General features: G+C 40.0%; 1 protein-coding gene across 3 annotated transcripts; it reads right to left on the bottom strand.

Annotated features, from left to right (window-relative positions):
• Positions 1-317: 317 nt before the first annotated feature.
• LOC129359700 (protein FAM13B-like) lies at positions 318-17,821 on the bottom strand. 3 transcript variants are annotated; one of them, XM_055029510.1, is made up of 22 exons: positions 17,549-17,821; positions 16,532-16,715; positions 16,197-16,406; positions 15,828-16,008; positions 13,541-13,715; positions 12,451-12,572; positions 9,196-9,408; positions 9,013-9,082; positions 8,694-8,791; positions 8,235-8,243; positions 7,851-7,908; positions 7,163-7,237; positions 5,880-6,060; positions 4,811-5,060; positions 4,556-4,688; positions 3,898-3,979; positions 3,313-3,548; positions 3,114-3,197; positions 2,910-3,011; positions 2,431-2,645; positions 1,798-1,899; positions 318-1,310 (listed from the first exon to the last, which is right to left on the bottom strand). In XM_055029510.1, exons 1-22 carry the CDS (start codon positions 17,576-17,578, stop codon positions 1,187-1,189), a joined length of 2,934 nt encoding a protein of 977 aa, XP_054885485.1. In that variant the 5' UTR covers positions 17,579-17,821; the 3' UTR covers positions 318-1,186. The 3 variants fall into 3 exon arrangements, with proteins under 3 accessions (XP_054885485.1, XP_054885486.1, XP_054885487.1); XM_055029511.1 differs by lacking the exon at positions 8,235-8,243; XM_055029512.1 differs by lacking the exon at positions 8,235-8,243 and having other exon boundaries at positions 7,163-7,234.
• Between the last annotated feature and the right edge of the window lie 610 nt (positions 17,822-18,431).

Below are 18,431 nucleotides of genomic sequence, written 5' to 3'. Positions count from 1 at the left end.
CGGACTGGTACTACAGTTTTCTAGAGCTGCAACACTCTCAATCAGTTTGATTTCATTTCTTTTATACCAAAGGAAGTAAAACCTGGACGTTAAGTCGCGGTGGAATCTGAACCGTACAAACGCAACAATCTCTCCGTGTGTATCCACAAGGTCTTTAGGTGACAAACTGTGAGCAATTTATTAACTTAAAGAAAGGAAGAAAAAAAAAAGACAACAAAAAAACAGCATGATGCAGTTCTGTGCAGCATGAGTGTTGAAGCTGTCAGCACCTCCACCATATTTCATCATCACTGAAAAAAGAAAGTAGAACCATGAAATGTTTTTTGCAGAATAAATGTGAAAAAATATTTATTTTTATTGATACACTCATATAGATATCTATATATAGACGGATATAAATACATAGAAAACTATATAAACCAGAAGTGCACAATCTCAAAAGCTCATATCTTTGTCAACATGAACATTTCGAGGGGAGGAGGCGACTTCATATAGGCAGAGGGGGGAAAAAAGTCCATTTCAAACTCAACTTGCACTATGACGTCTACGTTCACTGCATATGTTTCAAGATCGACATCTAAATCGGATGATCATAGTTTAGATGACATATGAAAATATGAATGCATATCATAGCACAATGTAGGACAAAAAACCCCCGACATGCACAAACACTGCTGGATTGTCTTGCTGATTTATATTGAAGCTTATTTCAGTTTTTTGTTTTGTTTTGTTTTGTTTTTTTTCTCCATAAAACGGCACTTTGATAACGCAGTTTCCACATCAACTACGATGAAGGAAAATCTTTTTGGTATAAGGGAAGGAAGCGAGTAGTAAAGTGCCATAATATGCATGAAGTCTTCACAAATTAGTTGAATGTAACTAAGGTTGCTTCATTGTTGACATGGTAACTGTGCTGAAATGGCTACGACAGACAGGGTTATGAAAAAGTGTCCTAAAAGGTTGACGATGGGGAAAAAAGAAAAAAAAACCAGATCCAGACCCCGTGTTCATTCAGAGTGTCAGCGATTTTGGTCATTCAGTCTTCTTCATGTATAGTGCATTTACATTACAAGCATGGAATGAAATGAGACCCATCAGCATCAAAGCAATTAAAAGGAAAAAAAAAGAGTTGTGTTGAGCTAAATAAAAAAAAAGAAACAAAAAAAAAAGTCCCACTGTGAGTAACTCAACTTGCTTTGGTTGAGTCTTGTTTACTGAGCAGAGCCTCCAGTAGGCGGAGCTTAGCCTTGAGGTTCTTGTACTGGCAGTACTCCTCCGCCATTGGTCCACGGTCCTCCTTCTGACAGACCCTGTTAAGCGAGACACACAGGTGAGACGATGCAAAAACCGCAAAAACCTTTTCTTTTCTTTCGTCTTTTGTTTTTCGACGTTTCGAAACAAACTGCAGCAGCTTCCACGACTGGTTGATGGTCCCTATGTTGCCTTACTCAGATAGCTTTGTACAGCGTGTGTGTATTGTATTCAACAACTAACTGTATTTACTTTGGAGGACTAACATGTACAGTGCAAAAGGATGTGTACAGTTCAGAACAAACGTCTATCTCTGTCTCCTTGAGCTCTCTGTGCTGGGTTAACGTTACATGGGTGTGCATTACACTGTTGTACCATTGCGGTGGTTTTTCTTCTTTTTGTGGATGTCTTTTGTTTTGTCACAAGGCGTTGTTTAAAAAAAAAACAACAACAACCAAATGTTCCAAGTTTATTAAAAGACTAAATAAAACGGAAATGCCAAGAAATCTGGAGGACCCGTGTGTTTGTCGTGTGTGTTGCGGCTACCTGCCGGTCTGTGCGTAGAAACGGTCTTCGAACTGTTGGAGGGTTTGGTGAAGCCGTCGCTTCTCCAATCGAACCATCCGGAGGTGATCCAGTAACTCTTGCCTGCATGAAGGAAGACATTTTATGCATGACCGTCAACCTGCATATTCTGCAAGTTAATAAGCCAAAAAGATGCAAAAAATAGTGTCATCCATGAAACCTTTAGAGGTATCTCAGGTTTATTTAGACAGCAGTTTGAAAAAGCAATGATGTTAAAAGCTTAAACTAGTGTACTGATGAGGTGTATGGACATAAAACACTGGCTGCATCTTTTGTATAAAATGAATCCTAAAAACACATTGATTGCAGCAAATACTTGTAAATAATATGAACGAATATCTAAAGGTAAATATTCTTCTACTTTATTTTTCCAGACTTACTTGGGTTAGGGAAATACTTGAGTCAAATTTCATATTAGACAGTGGGTCCCAAATAAACACCTATCCCAAGTGTTAAATATGCTCTTTAATTTCATTTTCGCCTGACCTGGAAATGTGACGACTAACCTAAAGCAGAGCTTATGAACGCCTCTGGTTGGTTATACACACACACACACACACACACACACACACCGCGTGTGCACAGAAGCTGTACCTGGATGCTTCATGCAGTGTTGCCATAGTGATGATCTGTGCATGGAAAGTCTTCCCCTCATCCAGTGGAGACACCACCGGCGTCTCGGACGTTTCCGCAGGCGATGTGAACTGGGGCTCCTCTGATGACCTGCAGCTCGGCGTTTTTAACCAAAGTGGCCGCTCTCTGGAGCTTTGCTGCTTAAAGTGCTCTTCATCGGAACCCTCCTCTTCCTCCTGGGGGGGGAAAAAACTACTGTAAAGAAGATGCCAATTCTTTAAATCTATTAAAACCAGCACCTTCAACAGTTTGTCAACATCGAGCTATGTGCATCCAGTGTAGCTCTTATGATGACCACTAGAGGGCGTAGCGACACTACTCCTGGCAGCTGTATTTGTTTGTGGCGTCATGGCCGGAGAGAATTTCTTTAATGTCTGAGAATTGAAGATCCGAGTGACGTTCCTTAAATAAAAACATATTTTGCTTGAACTGCAACTCACGATGGTTGTAATGGCTGCTGTGGAAGCGGAAGAGAGCAGCTGCTTGAGCAGACGGTACCGATCATAGAACGGCTTCATCAGAGTCCGTTGCTGCCGGGTGATCTGAAGTTGCACAAAGAGCGTTGCTTTGTCACAAACGAATTACAATTCTACACAAATTAAAATGCAAAGAAGCAACTATTTGGGAAAAAAGTTTAGCCGTACTGGGCGTCCGTGCAGACCCTCAAAGTACAGCAAACACTTCTGCATGCAGGTCTTCTCCATACTCAACTGGAAATTGGACATGTCCTGCGCAAAGAGGACAAAGTACAACAAGCTTGCATTTATTTTAGCATCTAGCATCAACTCTAAACTTAATGTAAAATAACTGCGTTGGTGATGATAACGTTTCTACAGCACCGACCTTGATGTTGTCCGGCAAACCCAGCTCAGTCCTCCTTTCCCTCAGTCGGTTGGTTATCAGGTTCACCGTTTCCTCCAAGTTTTGCGTGGCGTTGCTGTTATTGTTGATGGGCTGAAGCTCAGTTCCTGTCGGCCCCGCCTCCCTCTGCTCTGCACTGGTCCTGCAGGTTTCACCAGAGGGACTGAAACCTCCGAGTCCCTTCACTCCTGACTCTTCAGACTGTGTGAGCTTCATTTCTGAAGAAGAAACAAGAGAAAAGGTCAGATTTATAAAGTAAAAAAGTGTGCCTATTTTAAGCATTTCAACTAAAATATTTAAAAAAAAAAAGTTTTCCATAAAATTTGTGATTTTTTTCTATAGACTTTCAGAGAGGTTGATATCTTCATACAGTTGTTATATGAATAGTTCTGGCTGAAAATATCAGCATTAGCATTAGTAGTAAAGTAACCAATATCTTTTCCAGGTGATTTTCTGCATAAATAACAAGCACATATTCCCCAAAAGAGCAACTTAAATGTAAAAAAAAAAAATATTCCTCTCCCTCTAGTCATCTGGAGTGTCCACATTTGTGATTTAATGACTGACCTTTCAGCTGCTTGCGGCTCCTGATGAGCTCCTTCATCAGTTTGGCCACTTCTGGATGAGAAGTCTTGTCATTATGTGCTGGCTGAAACCATTAAAGAAATGTGATCATTAACAGCAGAGCTCTTTTTGCTTAGTTTTGCTAACTTGCTTTGTAAAAGACGCTTTGTGGAACAAACTATAGTTTTCCAGTTTACCAGCAGAGGGAGTCAGAGGGTTTCGACACATTTTATTTTCAAAAGTCAACCTTCTTCCAGGCTCAAATATATAGATCTCCTGTTTTTAAAACATTTTAGGTTCATGATATGGAATTGAACTGCTTCAACGTCAATTGGGTCTTGGTTAAACAACTCATGAAACAAAATATTAGGGTTTCATACGTGGCAAAAAGGGTCATGCCACTGTTTTTTGGAATATGGACAAAAATAAAGCCACTTCATTTCACATTCAGCAACTTTTGGACTGGACTGTCCTACACTAAATGTATTTTTTTAAAGAACAGAAGGAAGGTTGATGTGACAAGCCAAAGACAAAAAGTCTTAATGTATGAATTAAGAACAATAAATGCTCTTCATAGATAAAGATTTGGCAACATGTCAAGTTGTTGGGAACTGCATTTATAATTCTTAATTCTGTCCAGGTGGTTTTAGTCCATGCTCACCTTGTAGTGCCTCTCTTGTTCAAATCGCTCCTCAAATCGCCTGATCTTCTTCCTGAGTGTGTGAATGTGTCTGTTGAGCGCCGACGCGGACACAGAACCGTCTTCTTGCGCTGCAGGGACGCTGCAGCGAGCCCTGGAGAAGTAAAGTCTGTTAATAATCCAGGCTGTTTGTGTTACACACACACACACACACACACACAAAAAAACGCCAATAAAACAATGGGAAATGTGCCTGAGGCATCTCATTCGTCTCACATGCGTATGTGCTGCGAGCAGGGCGGCGACGGTGCCGTGTCGGGGTCCAGGTTGTACCGCAGGCTGTGGCTGAGGCTCGGGCAGCGCGGCGAGGGGACGGGGCAATCACCGGGGGTAAAACGAGATAGGAGTGGGCTCAAGTGAGGGAGCGGTGGGCTCGGCAAGCTGCCTTCTCTCACAAGTCCTTCCGTACCGGAGTCGGTGGAGAGAGTGGAGCCAGACTCTGACAGAGACGGAGGTGAGTGGTGTGCTAGAAGACAGGGAGCAAAGACAGCATATCATCTGAGACTTATAATAGGAAAAAAAAAATTATTGTCTGGTGGGTTGACGAACTCGTTTCGGAGAGAAATAAATAAAACACAGCAACAGGCACAACTGTATTCACTATTAAAATTTCTTCTGTCTTCAGCAAACATATGGAAGGCATCACTCTCATCTCAAATAGGTCTATTAAAGTTGGATTTAATAAAATACATTAATCTTTGCAGTAAATATGAATATTAATGTGACTGGATTAATCATCACGACTGGATGATAACCCACTTCCTTGAAGGTTTGATTTAGATTTATTCAGATTTTTTTCCTAATTAAAACACATGAGGAACAGACACTGTAGGAGAAAGGTAGTAGCTTAAAACCCAACATAAAATGAAAGCATTGCATAATTATTCCCATTTATGTGTCAAAGCATATGTCGATGACCTATGTTTGATTTTTTTTTTTTAAGTGAATGAAAGCATGTGCATTCTGATGCACTCGTAGACAATAAATCAAAGTTTCGATGCGTTTAATGCGTATGAAAAAATCAGATTTTTCCCTATTTGACTTGCTGATCACAGATTAGACCAGATCAGGGTAAGTTGTACATTCTGATCTCGGTTTGATTGACAAAAGATAAACCTTTAAAACTGGAAGCACAGTTTTAGCCAATGAAGTATTTAAAAAGTGTTTTTATTCTCTATGGAATTCACATTAATCTCACTGTGACAGTAGATTTGTCCCTGAAAGTCCAAACAATTCATCTGCAATCTTCCACTGCATCAGTATCACTTCACTGGTTCCGTCTTACTTTCTCGTGATGAGTCAACCATGAGCTGATGCTGAGACGCAGACAGAGGCAGCGTTTGGTTCAAACGATGACCTTCAGAGGGAAATGGCTGCTGCTGCGCAGGCGTGCTTTCCTGAGCCGAGGGGTCTAATGAGTCTGACGAGGGTCTAGAGTCCAGGGCTTGTAGCTTGAGGGAAGGGGTCTGAAAACAGAAGCAGAACATGTTCTCAGGGCCGCGGACAGGAAAATGACTGACGAGGTCGGGGAAGGAGCCCAGCTGGCGGTCTTTAGCTCTTCACGTGAGCTTCAGAAATTTTCTGGAAGTCCTGGAAAACAAATCTTCTCCTTTGGTCGGAAACAGACTTTCAAAATTGGGTGAACTGATCGGTGAGAGGGCAGCGGAGGGAAGCAGACAGCGGCTCTAGGTATGTGATCTTTTTAAAAGAAATCCAATGAAAGACTTTTCCCCTGCCGCTTCACAAAAAGTTCCACAGCTGTAGTCAAAGTGGTCTCCCCACCAGGCGATTCCTGAACTGCACCCGCATCCCGACAAGCATTCCCTGCCTCCCCTTCGTCCACGTGTTTGTGTCTCTGCGAGCGCCTTTTGAGAATTTCTTAAATCCTTCCGACCGGCATTCCCGACACCTCTGCGGACGAGCAGCCTCCACATGGACTATTCATAGTGCACGGATGAAGGGGCGGCGGCTGCGGGGATGTCGCTCGTGTTGCTGGGTGTCGTGTGGGTGCGTGCGCAGGGGAGGAGAGAGCTACTGTATGTGACGAGCCGTTTCCACAGCAACGTAGTCCGGCTGGGTTAAGAAGTCGATGTGACGGTGATGTGGGGATTCATTTTTACTGTTGGTTTGTGTGCGTGCGTGTATGTGTGTGTGTGTGTGAGTGGATGTGGTTCGTTCTGACTCTTTATTGCAGGTTGAAGGGGGGAAAAAAAACAACCTGTGATGTCAAGTTTTATCATAAAACAAAGTCGTATCTGATCTGACATCAGCAGCAACGGCAGCAGGTATAGGCTGAGGTTCCTTTCGCTCATCCTCCGCAGCGGTTCATTCATAAAAAAATTAAAAAATAAATAAAACCAGCCTTGTGCGTCAGCCGGAGGAGGTGGACGGATGTGAGGGGAGGGCAGAAATGAGGCTATTATCACAGAAGATAAACACCTACGGGCGGCCATGCACAAACATCCAGACACATGGAGGGGATTTACAGAAAATAACTCCAGGTATCACCTGTCCTTCTACAATTCATGGCACAAAAATAAAAAAGGACTGCGAGGAAGGAGAACTTACGTCATAGCAGCTGTCTGAGGCTCTGCAGTCGCTATCTTTGTCAGAGAGGCCACAGCATCCTCCTCCTCTGCTCTTCTGAAGCAAGAGAAACTCCATCAGTAACAAAGCCATATGCATGTACAGAGCTGGAAAAAAAAATTGCTCCTTAAACATTTATTAGATTTCAAAAAGGACCGAATGGATGAAATTATGTGAGCAAATTAGTTCAAAATTAGCTTAAGATAAATGAACCCTGATCTGAAACAAAAACTGTATGCCAAAAAATAAATAAAAAGCCTCCAAAGCTGATCCACTTACAGCAGGTCTGACTGGAGGAATGGGCCAAAATTCTAGAAAACTACAGAAATGTATGGAAACATTTACTTTAAGAAAGTTAAACTACCTAAAAATCTGTCTGCCATTATTTTTGGATTTGACAAACTAAGGTCATTTCATTCATTCTAAATGATCTGAAAAAGGAAACAACTGGTTTTAACAGCATTGAGTATTTATGATCAAGGGAATCATTACAAAAAAAAAATTCAAGAAAATCACATATTTCTTGAAGTGAAATGTTTTTTTTTTCTTTGAAAAAAAAAAGACTTTATTTTTCCTTGGACGTTAAAGCGAAATAATGCAAATCTGAAACTATTTACTATGAAACCGATTTCCAGACAACAGCCACTATTCTGTAGAAAAGCCAGTTTACCTCATACTGGGACACCGTCCCTTCATCTTCTGTCTTGGACTGTATACAGCACAGTAGGCTAGAAAACAATAACAAGGAAGCACAATGAACTGAAGCTGAAAAACCCAATCAAATCGGACTAAGTGCCAGAGCAAAATAAAAAACCAAACAAAAACAAAAGCCGGCTTCACAAATTGTGCGCCAGCTCTCGTTCTACCTCTGGCTACAGTCCATGTAACTTTAATGGCAAGCAATGCATGGATCTGCTCATGAACATAGCTGAAAACAGATGTGTTTAGGTCTGCAGTCGGGATGTTAAATTATGGACTGTTTATGGCTCGAATGAGTGAGGCGTAACTGAGACGGTCGGTTCCTATGGCATGATGGTACTAAGGTCCGGCTTACCAAGGCTTTCTGTGGAGACAAACAGAGACAAAAACTCACCGACCAGCCGCGCAAAGTCCATCTAACACAGTTAGTATGCCTGCTCCACGTGAGGCCCTGCAGCGAGTCGATGTTAGTTGGACTGGAATCATATCAAAGCCGTGACTATGAGCAGCGATGTGCTCCGATAACCTACTTCTGAACTGACTGCAGGGCTCAACCAGGTCATGGCTGAGCCCTGGTCATATTTTTCTTCCGAAAAAGAATTCTAGTATCCATCTAAATGCATCTGATACACTTTCACTGCTAAAAAAAAAAAAAAAAAAAAGCAATTCACTAACAAGTGATTCACTGTTAAGTACTTACATCTAACTGTTTTGATAACACAAATTGTTCGCGAACAAATTATTGAAAGAAATCAAAGGCGCTCGACCTTTTTTTTTTTTTTTTTTTCATAATCATGGTGCCGTTTTATCTCACCTGTCTGGGTGCGGACTCTTTATTTGCATTTCGTTTTGTGATTCGCTCGACATCCAGAGATCCGACTGAGGCCAGTTCTGTCTGATGCTGCTGGAAACCTGAAGAAAAAAGCAACTGTTTGATCCGTTTTCATTTAGTCTTGCACGTAAAAATTTATTTTCAAATAAAAGTTTTATTTAGTTCTTCGGGAATGTATACTAGTGAAGTTTTTCTAAAATAATAATAAAAAAATTCTAGGAGTAATATATCAGAGTGAAAGAATATGTATTGATGAATGAGTTTAGACAGAGAATAGTAAAAAAAAAATACAGATGCACACCGAAGAAGAGCAAACTTCCTCCTGTTTCAGCTCTGATCTGGTGTTGGGCTGCGGTGTTTGAAATAAAATCCTGGTGAGATGAGGCGAATGGGTTATTAGTAGGGAAAACTTATTTCAGCAAAATCATCACCTGACCACTGGGTTAAAATGCAGGGTCTGGAAAAATAAAAATAAAAAATTGACCGTTGCACGGCAGGCGCCGTTCCAGAAGGTTCCCCCGGAGCGCTCAGAGGCTGTGCGGTCCACGGCTGACGCTCTGGCAGCAGGTCAGCGTGATTGGACGGAGCGCTGCCCGCTTCCGTTGTGATCCTGCCTTCCCGCAGAACCTCCCGGTTTGCAGTCAGCGCCTGAATGTCAGTGTTGACGTCAGAGCGGATTTCACAAACTGGCAACAGTCTTGAAAGACATGAGAATATGAGAACAGACAGGAAGAGAAAAGACAAAAGTTAACAGATCGGTAACGGGGGGGTTACTGTGTTTTCTCCCACAGAAAGATGCAAGATCTAACGAGAAACAGATAAGTACAGAAAAAGTCAGCAATATACAGGAGTATCACTGTAAAGGGATGAAAACATACACAAATAAAATATGTTTAAGCATAATACAATTTCACAGTAATTGCAACAAAAAAAAAGACAACAATACTGTTGTTTTGAGACAATTTTCAAGTAATATATTTATAATCATAGCATTTTAGGATAACTTCACACTGGAACTGTGTGAAGTTATATCCAAAATGAAAACAACAACAATCAAAAGTGATAAATAAAACAGAAACACAAACCACACACAACCGAAGCCATGAATAAAATGGATTATGAAGACTCCGAACACAAAATTGTTCTTTGAAGAATATTAATAATCAGAATAGCTCATCTTAATTTATCATTGCTTCCTGCAATGATAAGCATCCTACACATTTCAAGTTTTTATTTAATTTAGTCTGACACAACAGAATTCATTCAAAATTATGGTTGTAACTGTGGGAGCAGAACCGGAATTGGCATGCTCACAAGAGAATAGAAACACAGAAAGCATGTATTAAAGTTTAACGTTGACCTTAAAAACAGAAAATTATTTTTGATATTAAACTACAGGATAAAACGTCCCTTAAAGCTCTGCATCGCAGCACTAAATGAAATACAGAATCCATGCTGGTCCTCTTCTACCCGCCTTAAACAACTCCAATCACACCCAAAACATAGAGGCGAAAATGAATTAACAAATAGCCGAGGGTGTTGATAACACTTACAGTGATAAATGTTGATTAAATTATCATAGATATTAGTCACTGATTATCAAACAGTAGATTTCTTTGCAGACAAATACCAGCAGCGTGCTCGGAATAGTTTTATCCATTTCTTCACTCACTCGCGATGGACCGTTGATCCACAGTTGCTGACGCTGAAGCAGATCAAAGACGAGAACATTTCTCACAACAGCCTAAAACAAAAGACAACAAGCAGCAACGATGCTGCTCTGGAGAAAAGACGAGGAAAGAAAGGAGCGCAGAGACGTCAAAGGCTTAATGGTCGCAAAGAAGAAGAAGAAAAATAAAAAGCTCCGGAGGCAAAAACTACTGACCCGGTCGCTTCAGTTACTTCCCTGCACACACACTCTCGCCTGTGACGACAAAAGGGCCGGAGTTCGAATCTGCTCAATCATATTTAGAGTTAGCAGAACCGGTACAGCACAGTGACACGGACAGAAGTAGGTCAGAAAGGCCAACAGAGGACAGCAGACACGTCTGAGCATATTTACCACTGAGGAGAAACTCCTTCATCATCACAGACCGAACCCACAAGGAATTAAGCTCATCTCACAAAATATGCTTGTCTAGGCATTTGATACATTTCTTTAACTGACCTCGATAAGGACCATTGTGGGAAGAAGTGAAATGACCGACGTCAACAAACCACTTGGTGAATATAGAACTTAAGTGAAAAGTACAATTATATAGAGGAGAATCTGTGAATGTAAACTATGTAAATGTTGATTCTAACTGCATAAGAATCAAAATAAGCAGAAACATCCAGGTGACACACATTTACAGCACCGGTCAGAAGTTTACATGCAACCAGCATAAGTGTCATGATAACCCTCTGCGCACCTTTGACCCAAACTGAGCTAATTTTCTCCTTTTAGCTTTTGATTTTCAATATATGTTTCAGTTTCAAGGCTAATTACATAAAATCTGATCAGGAATTGTTTGAAATTATTATTACAATATTGAAATGGTTATAGAAAAGGATATTTTCATGAACACAAACATTATTTACCTTTGGCTTTGGTCTCACTGACCCCAATATATGATATACTGTAACCCTCACATATCATTATGCTTTTATCATAATACTTCCAAGCATATAGTGTGCTGGCCAACCATAATTGTGTTAGCCTAAAAAAATTTAATTTTCATAATCCAGAAGAAAATAACTAAAGAGCTCTGAATTATTGGATTTAAAAAAAGAGAGAAAAAAAATGTGGGTGTTTGATCTTGATCCTGGACAGCTTTTTTTTTTTTTTTAACGAGGGAAATAAAAATATGGAAAACAGAAATGTTCCCTTCCTAGTATTTACCCCAGGTTTTCAATTTAACATCCCTCAGTGAGCTGAGGAAACCGGTCAAACATTTGGAATGATGCAGCATCTCTCTCCTGCAGAGCAGATGAGCGTAGGAAGCTGTTGGTGAAAAATGATTGATATTTGCACTATGATGACTCAAAAACAAAGGCAAAACATAAAACTGGCCTTCTTTCACACTCTGCTTCTGCTGCATCTGGTCACTCTTTGTCAGCAGACATGTCTGATTACACAGCTTAGACTCAAATATATGTAGGTGGAATATCCCTTTGTGTCCATTATGTATACAACAACTTCATGATTTACAGTGTGGGAGCCAATCCTGGAGAAATATTGCACTTTAGAATCTGAATTAACATATTTTGAGCATGCTTGTTCTGCTTCATATGTAAAAGGAAAAACAAACAGAAATGAGCATGAGGTGTCAAGAAACAACAAACAGCTGTCTGTTGATCGACCGGAATGCACAGACCTGCAATGTCGCCATTGCTTATGTGTCACATGGGAAAAGTTACTTTCAGGGCGTAATCAGCTGCATGTCCCAACGCCTCAAGCAACAGACTGGATGACTCGTCTGTTCAGACGCTACAATTGAATCAAATTTCCAGCTAGTTTGGTGTCAAATATCGAAACTATTACATTTCTCACTTGAAATTGCCCTTTCAGGTTGAACAGCCGATAAGACCGTCTCATTTTACTTCCATTACAAAAGGTTTAGCAGAGGACACATGTGCTTAAATGTCAGGTATGAAAAAGCATCTGAAGGCCTGACGCACAAATGCAACACTGCGTGCAGATGTTAAATAGCACTTCATGTCTCTAATACAACCTTACAGCCTTCAAGATGAAGAGTACCTGCTGAGTTGTAATCGCATCTGTAGAGTTAGTTCAGAAATGAAGCTCCCAGAAATTGAAGGGATCTCTTCCTCCAACCTGTCCATGCAGCTTTTCTCAAAGTCACAGCTGTGGGGTCGGACCTGTCAAAAAAGGTAACACTGACATTAATAAACTAGTGGCAATGTCGAAAATGTTGCTCACAGGGACAGGTGGACTCGTTTTCCACAAACACAGTATACTGTCCATTTCTGCACAATGTAATAAAAACTTTTCTATCTTTCTTTCCTCTATTTATACAGGAGATCCAGAACTGAAATCGGCAACACATTACTCAAAAGTACAACAAATTAAGCCACTTACACAGGTTTTTAAAAAATTGCAAAACAGTTTAGAAGCAATGACATTGATCAACAGAAACATGTTGCTCATTTTTGAGAAGCGCTCGAAATAATTCCAGTGAAATCAGATCTGACGTGTTGAGTTCGGACTGAAGCTGATTCTGTGTTGAAGGAGCCTTTAACACCGACTGTTTTTCCTTCAAACATGTGGAACATGCAAAAGAAAAATGCATGTTCCACATGGCGGGTAAAGAACGGGCAGCAACAGATCTAAGAATCTAAGCAAGCTGGAGCAAAGCCATGTAGCGTTTCACAAATCAGTATCATCAAGTGATTGTAACTCTGAAAGAAGGCCATTCAGCTTTTGCATACAACTGAAGTGCATGAAGTGCCTTTTATATATCAGAAACCAGTGGGATTTAGTAACTAAATCAGTGTTTAAGCTAAAAACTCTGTATTTCTATACAGTTTTCTATTTCATCTGCATAGTGACCACTTTGGAGTCAGGGTTGGTGGGGAAACCTCCACTTGAGATTCTGACTTCACAGGACATTTCTCTGCTTTAGTTCAAAAATCAAATTTAGAAAGTTTCACTCCTAAGTCAAGAATAAATAAAAGGCGACATTGTTCCCTCAAATCAATTGAAAACCACTGGCTCATTTATTTATGTTTTTTTTTTTTTCTAAGTCGTGCTAAAATAACGCTTTTAAAGTTCTGTCGAGATAACCGTGTTGGAGCTCAACATAAGTTGAGCTCAAAATGATCCACACCTCAAAATGTGAAAGAGCAGAGAGAGGAGGAGGAGGAGGCGAGGAAGAAGTAGCGGATGGGTTCATCAAGATCTCTGCTTTGCACGGAAGGAGTTCTTCTTGATATCTGAGAAGGTGGAGCAGCAGGGTGTTAGCCACACTCTGCTCCTCCAGGATCCTGGGCCCTACCGGAATTCTGCATGAAGAGGGGAAAGAGAAACAACAGCACAACGTCACTGTCAACGCTATCACATTCAAAATGGCTATTTCTGTTCCAAACATAGTGGTAAAGATTGCCATCTAGTGGCTCGAGGCACAAACAGCACTGTCCTGAGAGGAACCCATATCGAGCACCGTGACGCATCCAACAGAAAGCACAAATCATCATCACGGTTGCAAATACTGACTTCATTATTTTAACAATCAGTTATTCTGATAATTAAGTAATGAACTGAATAAAAAAAAGCTGACACATTCTGCAGATTTTTCATTTAAGCCTTTTTTTTTATAAAATACAAAGACATTGAAACATGCAAATACACTTACAATTAATTCCTTTTTTAAATAGGAAAACGGGCATTTCATTGGCTAAAATACAATAACAGCATTCCTTTAGTGAATGCTTGATCTTTTATAGCAAATGATTCATTTACAGCTAAAAATATGAGCAGATCTTTTAATTATTTTTGACAATTATTATTATTATTCATTATTTCCAATTGATTAATAATTTGATAGCACAAGGAAGCTAATTGCAGATTTTATTTATTTATTTTTTTTACATAATCATAAATGGGTAAAGGTCAAATTTGAGAATTTCTGGGTACAACATGCAGACAAAATGTTTTTTGTAATTAAATCCAATATATGTATATATATGAAAAATTTTAGCTTAATTTCTGCTCTGAGTTTTTTTTCTACAAATTGTCCTTTTCTGAGTCTGAAAACCCAAGTTATTGATTCATCAGTTACAAAATTATTTGACAATTATTACGATAATCGAATCATTGCGATGAATTTGATTAATCATTTCACCCCTATTCGTCAACTCATGTCAAATTGGCCTACCAGCTTAGATTCATTTCCTCATGTTATTCTGTTGATCAAATATAACCTATCAATTTAAAATCAGCCTATTTCCCTCATGCAAAAATCAAAAATAATAATAGAAAACAGATCTAAAGGGTGGTGGGAGTAAAAATGCAGAAAACCTAAGCAGCAACAGGTGTGTTTGCATGGCAGACAAATCATTTTGAAGTCTATCACTTGTTACATCACAGAGACATATGAGAGGAAGTGGTTGTCTCTGTAGACATTTGGGAGGCAAATATGGAGGAGTTATGGGGCACAGACTGTGTCACTGAAGCTGCCACCAAGCACATATGTTCTAATGCTGGCATACAATGCCTGCCTTCGCCGATTAGACTATTGAAATCTTAAACTAGACCAGAGAAAATACATTTTCTCAGTCAAATAAACTGCCATAATTATTATTATTATTGAAATGAACTGAATAAATTAAACATTATATTTGCCTCCCAAAGCCGTTCACATTTTTGTAGGAAGCAAAAATATATTGTGTTATTCACAGCCTTCTAACCCACCCGTTTTTTCCAGACTTCTTTTTTCCAGTTACCCAAACTCAAACTATTCTCGCCTGTGGCTACGACGAACATTTTCCTCTCAGACCCTGGCCTTTATGCAACGACGAACAGGCGCAAAACAACTAATACAGCAGAGATCAAAGAATGACGAGTCAGCCGAAAATATAGTGACTCCTTCCTACTGTCACTAAAGCACAGCGGTCACTTATCGTATGAGGCCCCACAGAGACTTGGCTTGTTTACAGTTCAGTAAACAGGAAGGGAGAAGCAACAAGCAAACTCTTGAAGACCTTGTTCATATCTGTAAGTCATTTTCTGTGCCATGCTCTGCATTGCAAGCCACAGATCACACCCATTTCCTACGAGGGGGTGAACTCGACTTCACACAGCAAACACTCAGCAGCAAAGCGTTTGAACTATGCCACATACATAGAAGGCTGCTTTCATGAGGAACAGGCTGTTTTTTTCTGCACTGAAATCTACCAAAATTACAAACACATGTGCGACAGAAACATCCAACACAGGCAGCTCTGCTGGTCTGGGCATAGGTATTTAAAACGAATAACAAAGTAACAGGACTAGATGCTGAAATTGATCTTGGAATATTAATAAACAAAAAGAAACCTGACATAAATCACGCCATTTGGTCGAAACTTAACTAACCCTAACCCTTCATGTCTCCTATCACAGTTTTAGCAACTTACTGAAATACACAAGGTCCAAAAATGGTAGCTAGATTTTCCACAGGCATTTGGTTGAACTGACTCTGGGAGGCCACTTTTACTAGGAAGTGGGAGAGGTAAGTGAGAGTATTTAAGTTGAAATCAGGCAGGACGCGAAGAGTTTCTCCCAGTCTCTGGTTCAGCTCTTCCTCACATGTGTACTCTAAAAAATATGCAGAAACATTGAAAATTGATTAGTTTCTCTTGTAAAGATGAGTATAAAGCTTTAATTTAACTAAGTTTTATTTAAGTGGGATATTCGCAAACCAAAAAAAAAAGAAACGAAAAATACAAAAAACAAACCTTTGATCAAACAAAAAATGTTTACCATAAAAGTCATTTGTCACTTACCTTTTAGGCTGAGAACCATCTGTCTGCGGTACGGTTCAGGAATTAAAGGAGTGGGCAATTCCCGCAGGAAGAGCTTGAGTAGAGAAGCTACACTGGTGATGTCCCCCAATTGGTCCAGGTCCACTCTCTCTCCCTGGTCCAACTGTTCCCTCAGCCGCTTCACACGTTTCATCGACCCACACAAGCGAAACAGACCCTTGCATTGCAGTCCTAAGATAGGGAAAACATATTCAGTAGCAACACATACGGATGATGCTTGAGTTAAATGTAATGAAAAGGGGGGCGGGGGATGAATAAAGCAATTTAGCTAAGAGACTCAGAAAGGCTTTACTTACCACACTTTTCCAAGAACTCCACCATGTCTCTTACGACAAGCGGTATCCCATTGACCATCTGCCCATCCTCATTTAGTTTTTCCAAAGTAACACCGAAGACACACCGTGGTTGTTCTCCAGAAACGCTGTGTTCTGGGCAGACTTTAGAGGTGGGTCTTGTTATTTTCACTGAAGATAAGTTGTTCTGCAGCGAGAAGAGAAATTAACAGAGGGAGATCTCATTCATTACATCAACGTTAACAAACACCATAAATAGCTTAAGAACATCGTTTTGGTTAAATATGTTATCATTTTACACTCACATTGATTTTAGTATGAATATGGGAATACACCCACAAGGATTCATTTAAATGTAAACATTTTTCCAGACTCAAAGTAGTTTCCACATTTATTTTTTTTCCCCAACAGTTTATAATTGGTAAGAAAAACCAAAGTTTACAAAAATTCAGTTTACTGTGGATTTCTTTCAAGTAGATCGGAAATCTGGTAGGCTATGCCACCTTGGACCAGAGACAGAAGTCAAAATATCGTGATGATCTTTCCTACTTCCCTGCCATACCTATGTGATGTGGAGTATTATTAGTAATATTTTTCAAAAGTGGATTGTTTGTTTATCATTTAGAAATAATTTAGGTAAAGTGCCATTTTATATTTTTAGCATTTAGTGAATAAAAAGTACAGAATGACAAAGTAGTTTGATTATAATTTTATTAGTACCTAGATTTTTTTTTTTTTCATTACTGACTCCTAAAGACAACGTAACCTGAATCTTCCTTAAAAGTGACGTCGGTCTCTAGAACTACAGGATATTTGGAACAAGTCCAATCCTGGAGCGCCTGGCAACACGACAGACGTTGCATGATAAAAAAAAAAAAAAGAAAGAAAGAAAAAGCGCATTCAGGGACCTTCTGTGAAAAAAAGAAAAGAAAAACTGTCCAAAATTAAATCGTACTTGCTGCATAATGACGTGGGAAAGCCTTTAGCAGTAGAATAAACACGCCGAATGTGAGAACTTACACAGGAGGAAATTGAAGCGCTTGCGCCCATTTTTCAGCTCAGCGGACTGGATCTGCTCCCCGCCTCTGGGTTCTGGACGGATTTTCATCTTGTCCAAATGAATGCTCCGCTTGCAGAGACTTTCGAAGACTCGCGACTAATCGTTGCCATGGTCTTCACATCCCGGCGGCTGGATAATCGCAAATATACGTGTATAAAAAGTTATTTTTAACGAAGCCTTTTCTTTCTTTTGGGCTCAGTATCCTCCTGCTAACTTCACTGGCAAGTTGTTTACGTTACTAGTCACGTGATGCACGGTCGCTATGGGAATTGCTAAGGGCAACAGCAGAGTGGCTCGGGATGCTCAGGTGGAAATGGTTCCCAGTATCCTCACCGTGTTTGACCAGTGCGGTCAGCGGCACATTTTACATAAGAAATAACAGAAAGACTTCACTGAAATATTCTCATAATACTCCACGAATGTCTTGCCTCAAATTTCATATTAACACTGTCAAATCCAGACAAACTTTTCTGTGTTTAGAAAAATAATCATTTTTGGGTGCGTTTTCAGCCCCCTGTACCGCAATGCTCTTAAATAAATGACAGTGCAAGAAATCAGGTTTGTACTCAGCATGGTGGTAAAAAAAAAAAAAAAAAAAAAATGGAAGCAAATAGGGATGCAAAGAACAAACGACCCTGAACACACCATTCCTCACTGTAAAACATGCTGTTGGAGGCTTTTCTCCAGCAGGAACAAGTAAGTTGGTCAGTGATAACAGTAAGTTATATGAAGCTCCACATAGGGCAATCCTGGAGGAAAGCCTGTTACAGGCCTTATGCTGGAGGTTCACCTTTCAGCAGGACAGCAACCCTAAACATACAACCAAACAATGGAAAAAATGTG

Source organism: Poeciliopsis prolifica, unplaced genomic scaffold (genome assembly GCF_027474105.1).
Source record: "Poeciliopsis prolifica strain line A6 unplaced genomic scaffold, Auburn_PproV2 SCAFFOLD005, whole genome shotgun sequence".
NCBI lineage: Eukaryota > Metazoa > Chordata > Actinopteri > Cyprinodontiformes > Poeciliidae > Poeciliopsis > Poeciliopsis prolifica.
This window is presented reverse-complemented; position numbering and strand designations above follow the sequence as displayed.

Coding starts and splice junctions, on each gene's coding strand:
- LOC129359700 (XM_055029510.1), bottom strand. CDS start 17,578: ATGGGCGCAAGCGCTTCAATTTCCTCCTGT. Junction 9,409..12,450: donor ATGCGATTACAACTCAGCAG/GTACTCTTCATC, acceptor ATGTCTTTCAAG/ACTGTTGCCAGTTTGTGAAA. Junction 5,061..5,879: donor GGTTGACTCATCACGAGAAA/GTAAGACGGAAC, acceptor CCTGTCTTCTAG/CACACCACTCACCTCCGTCT.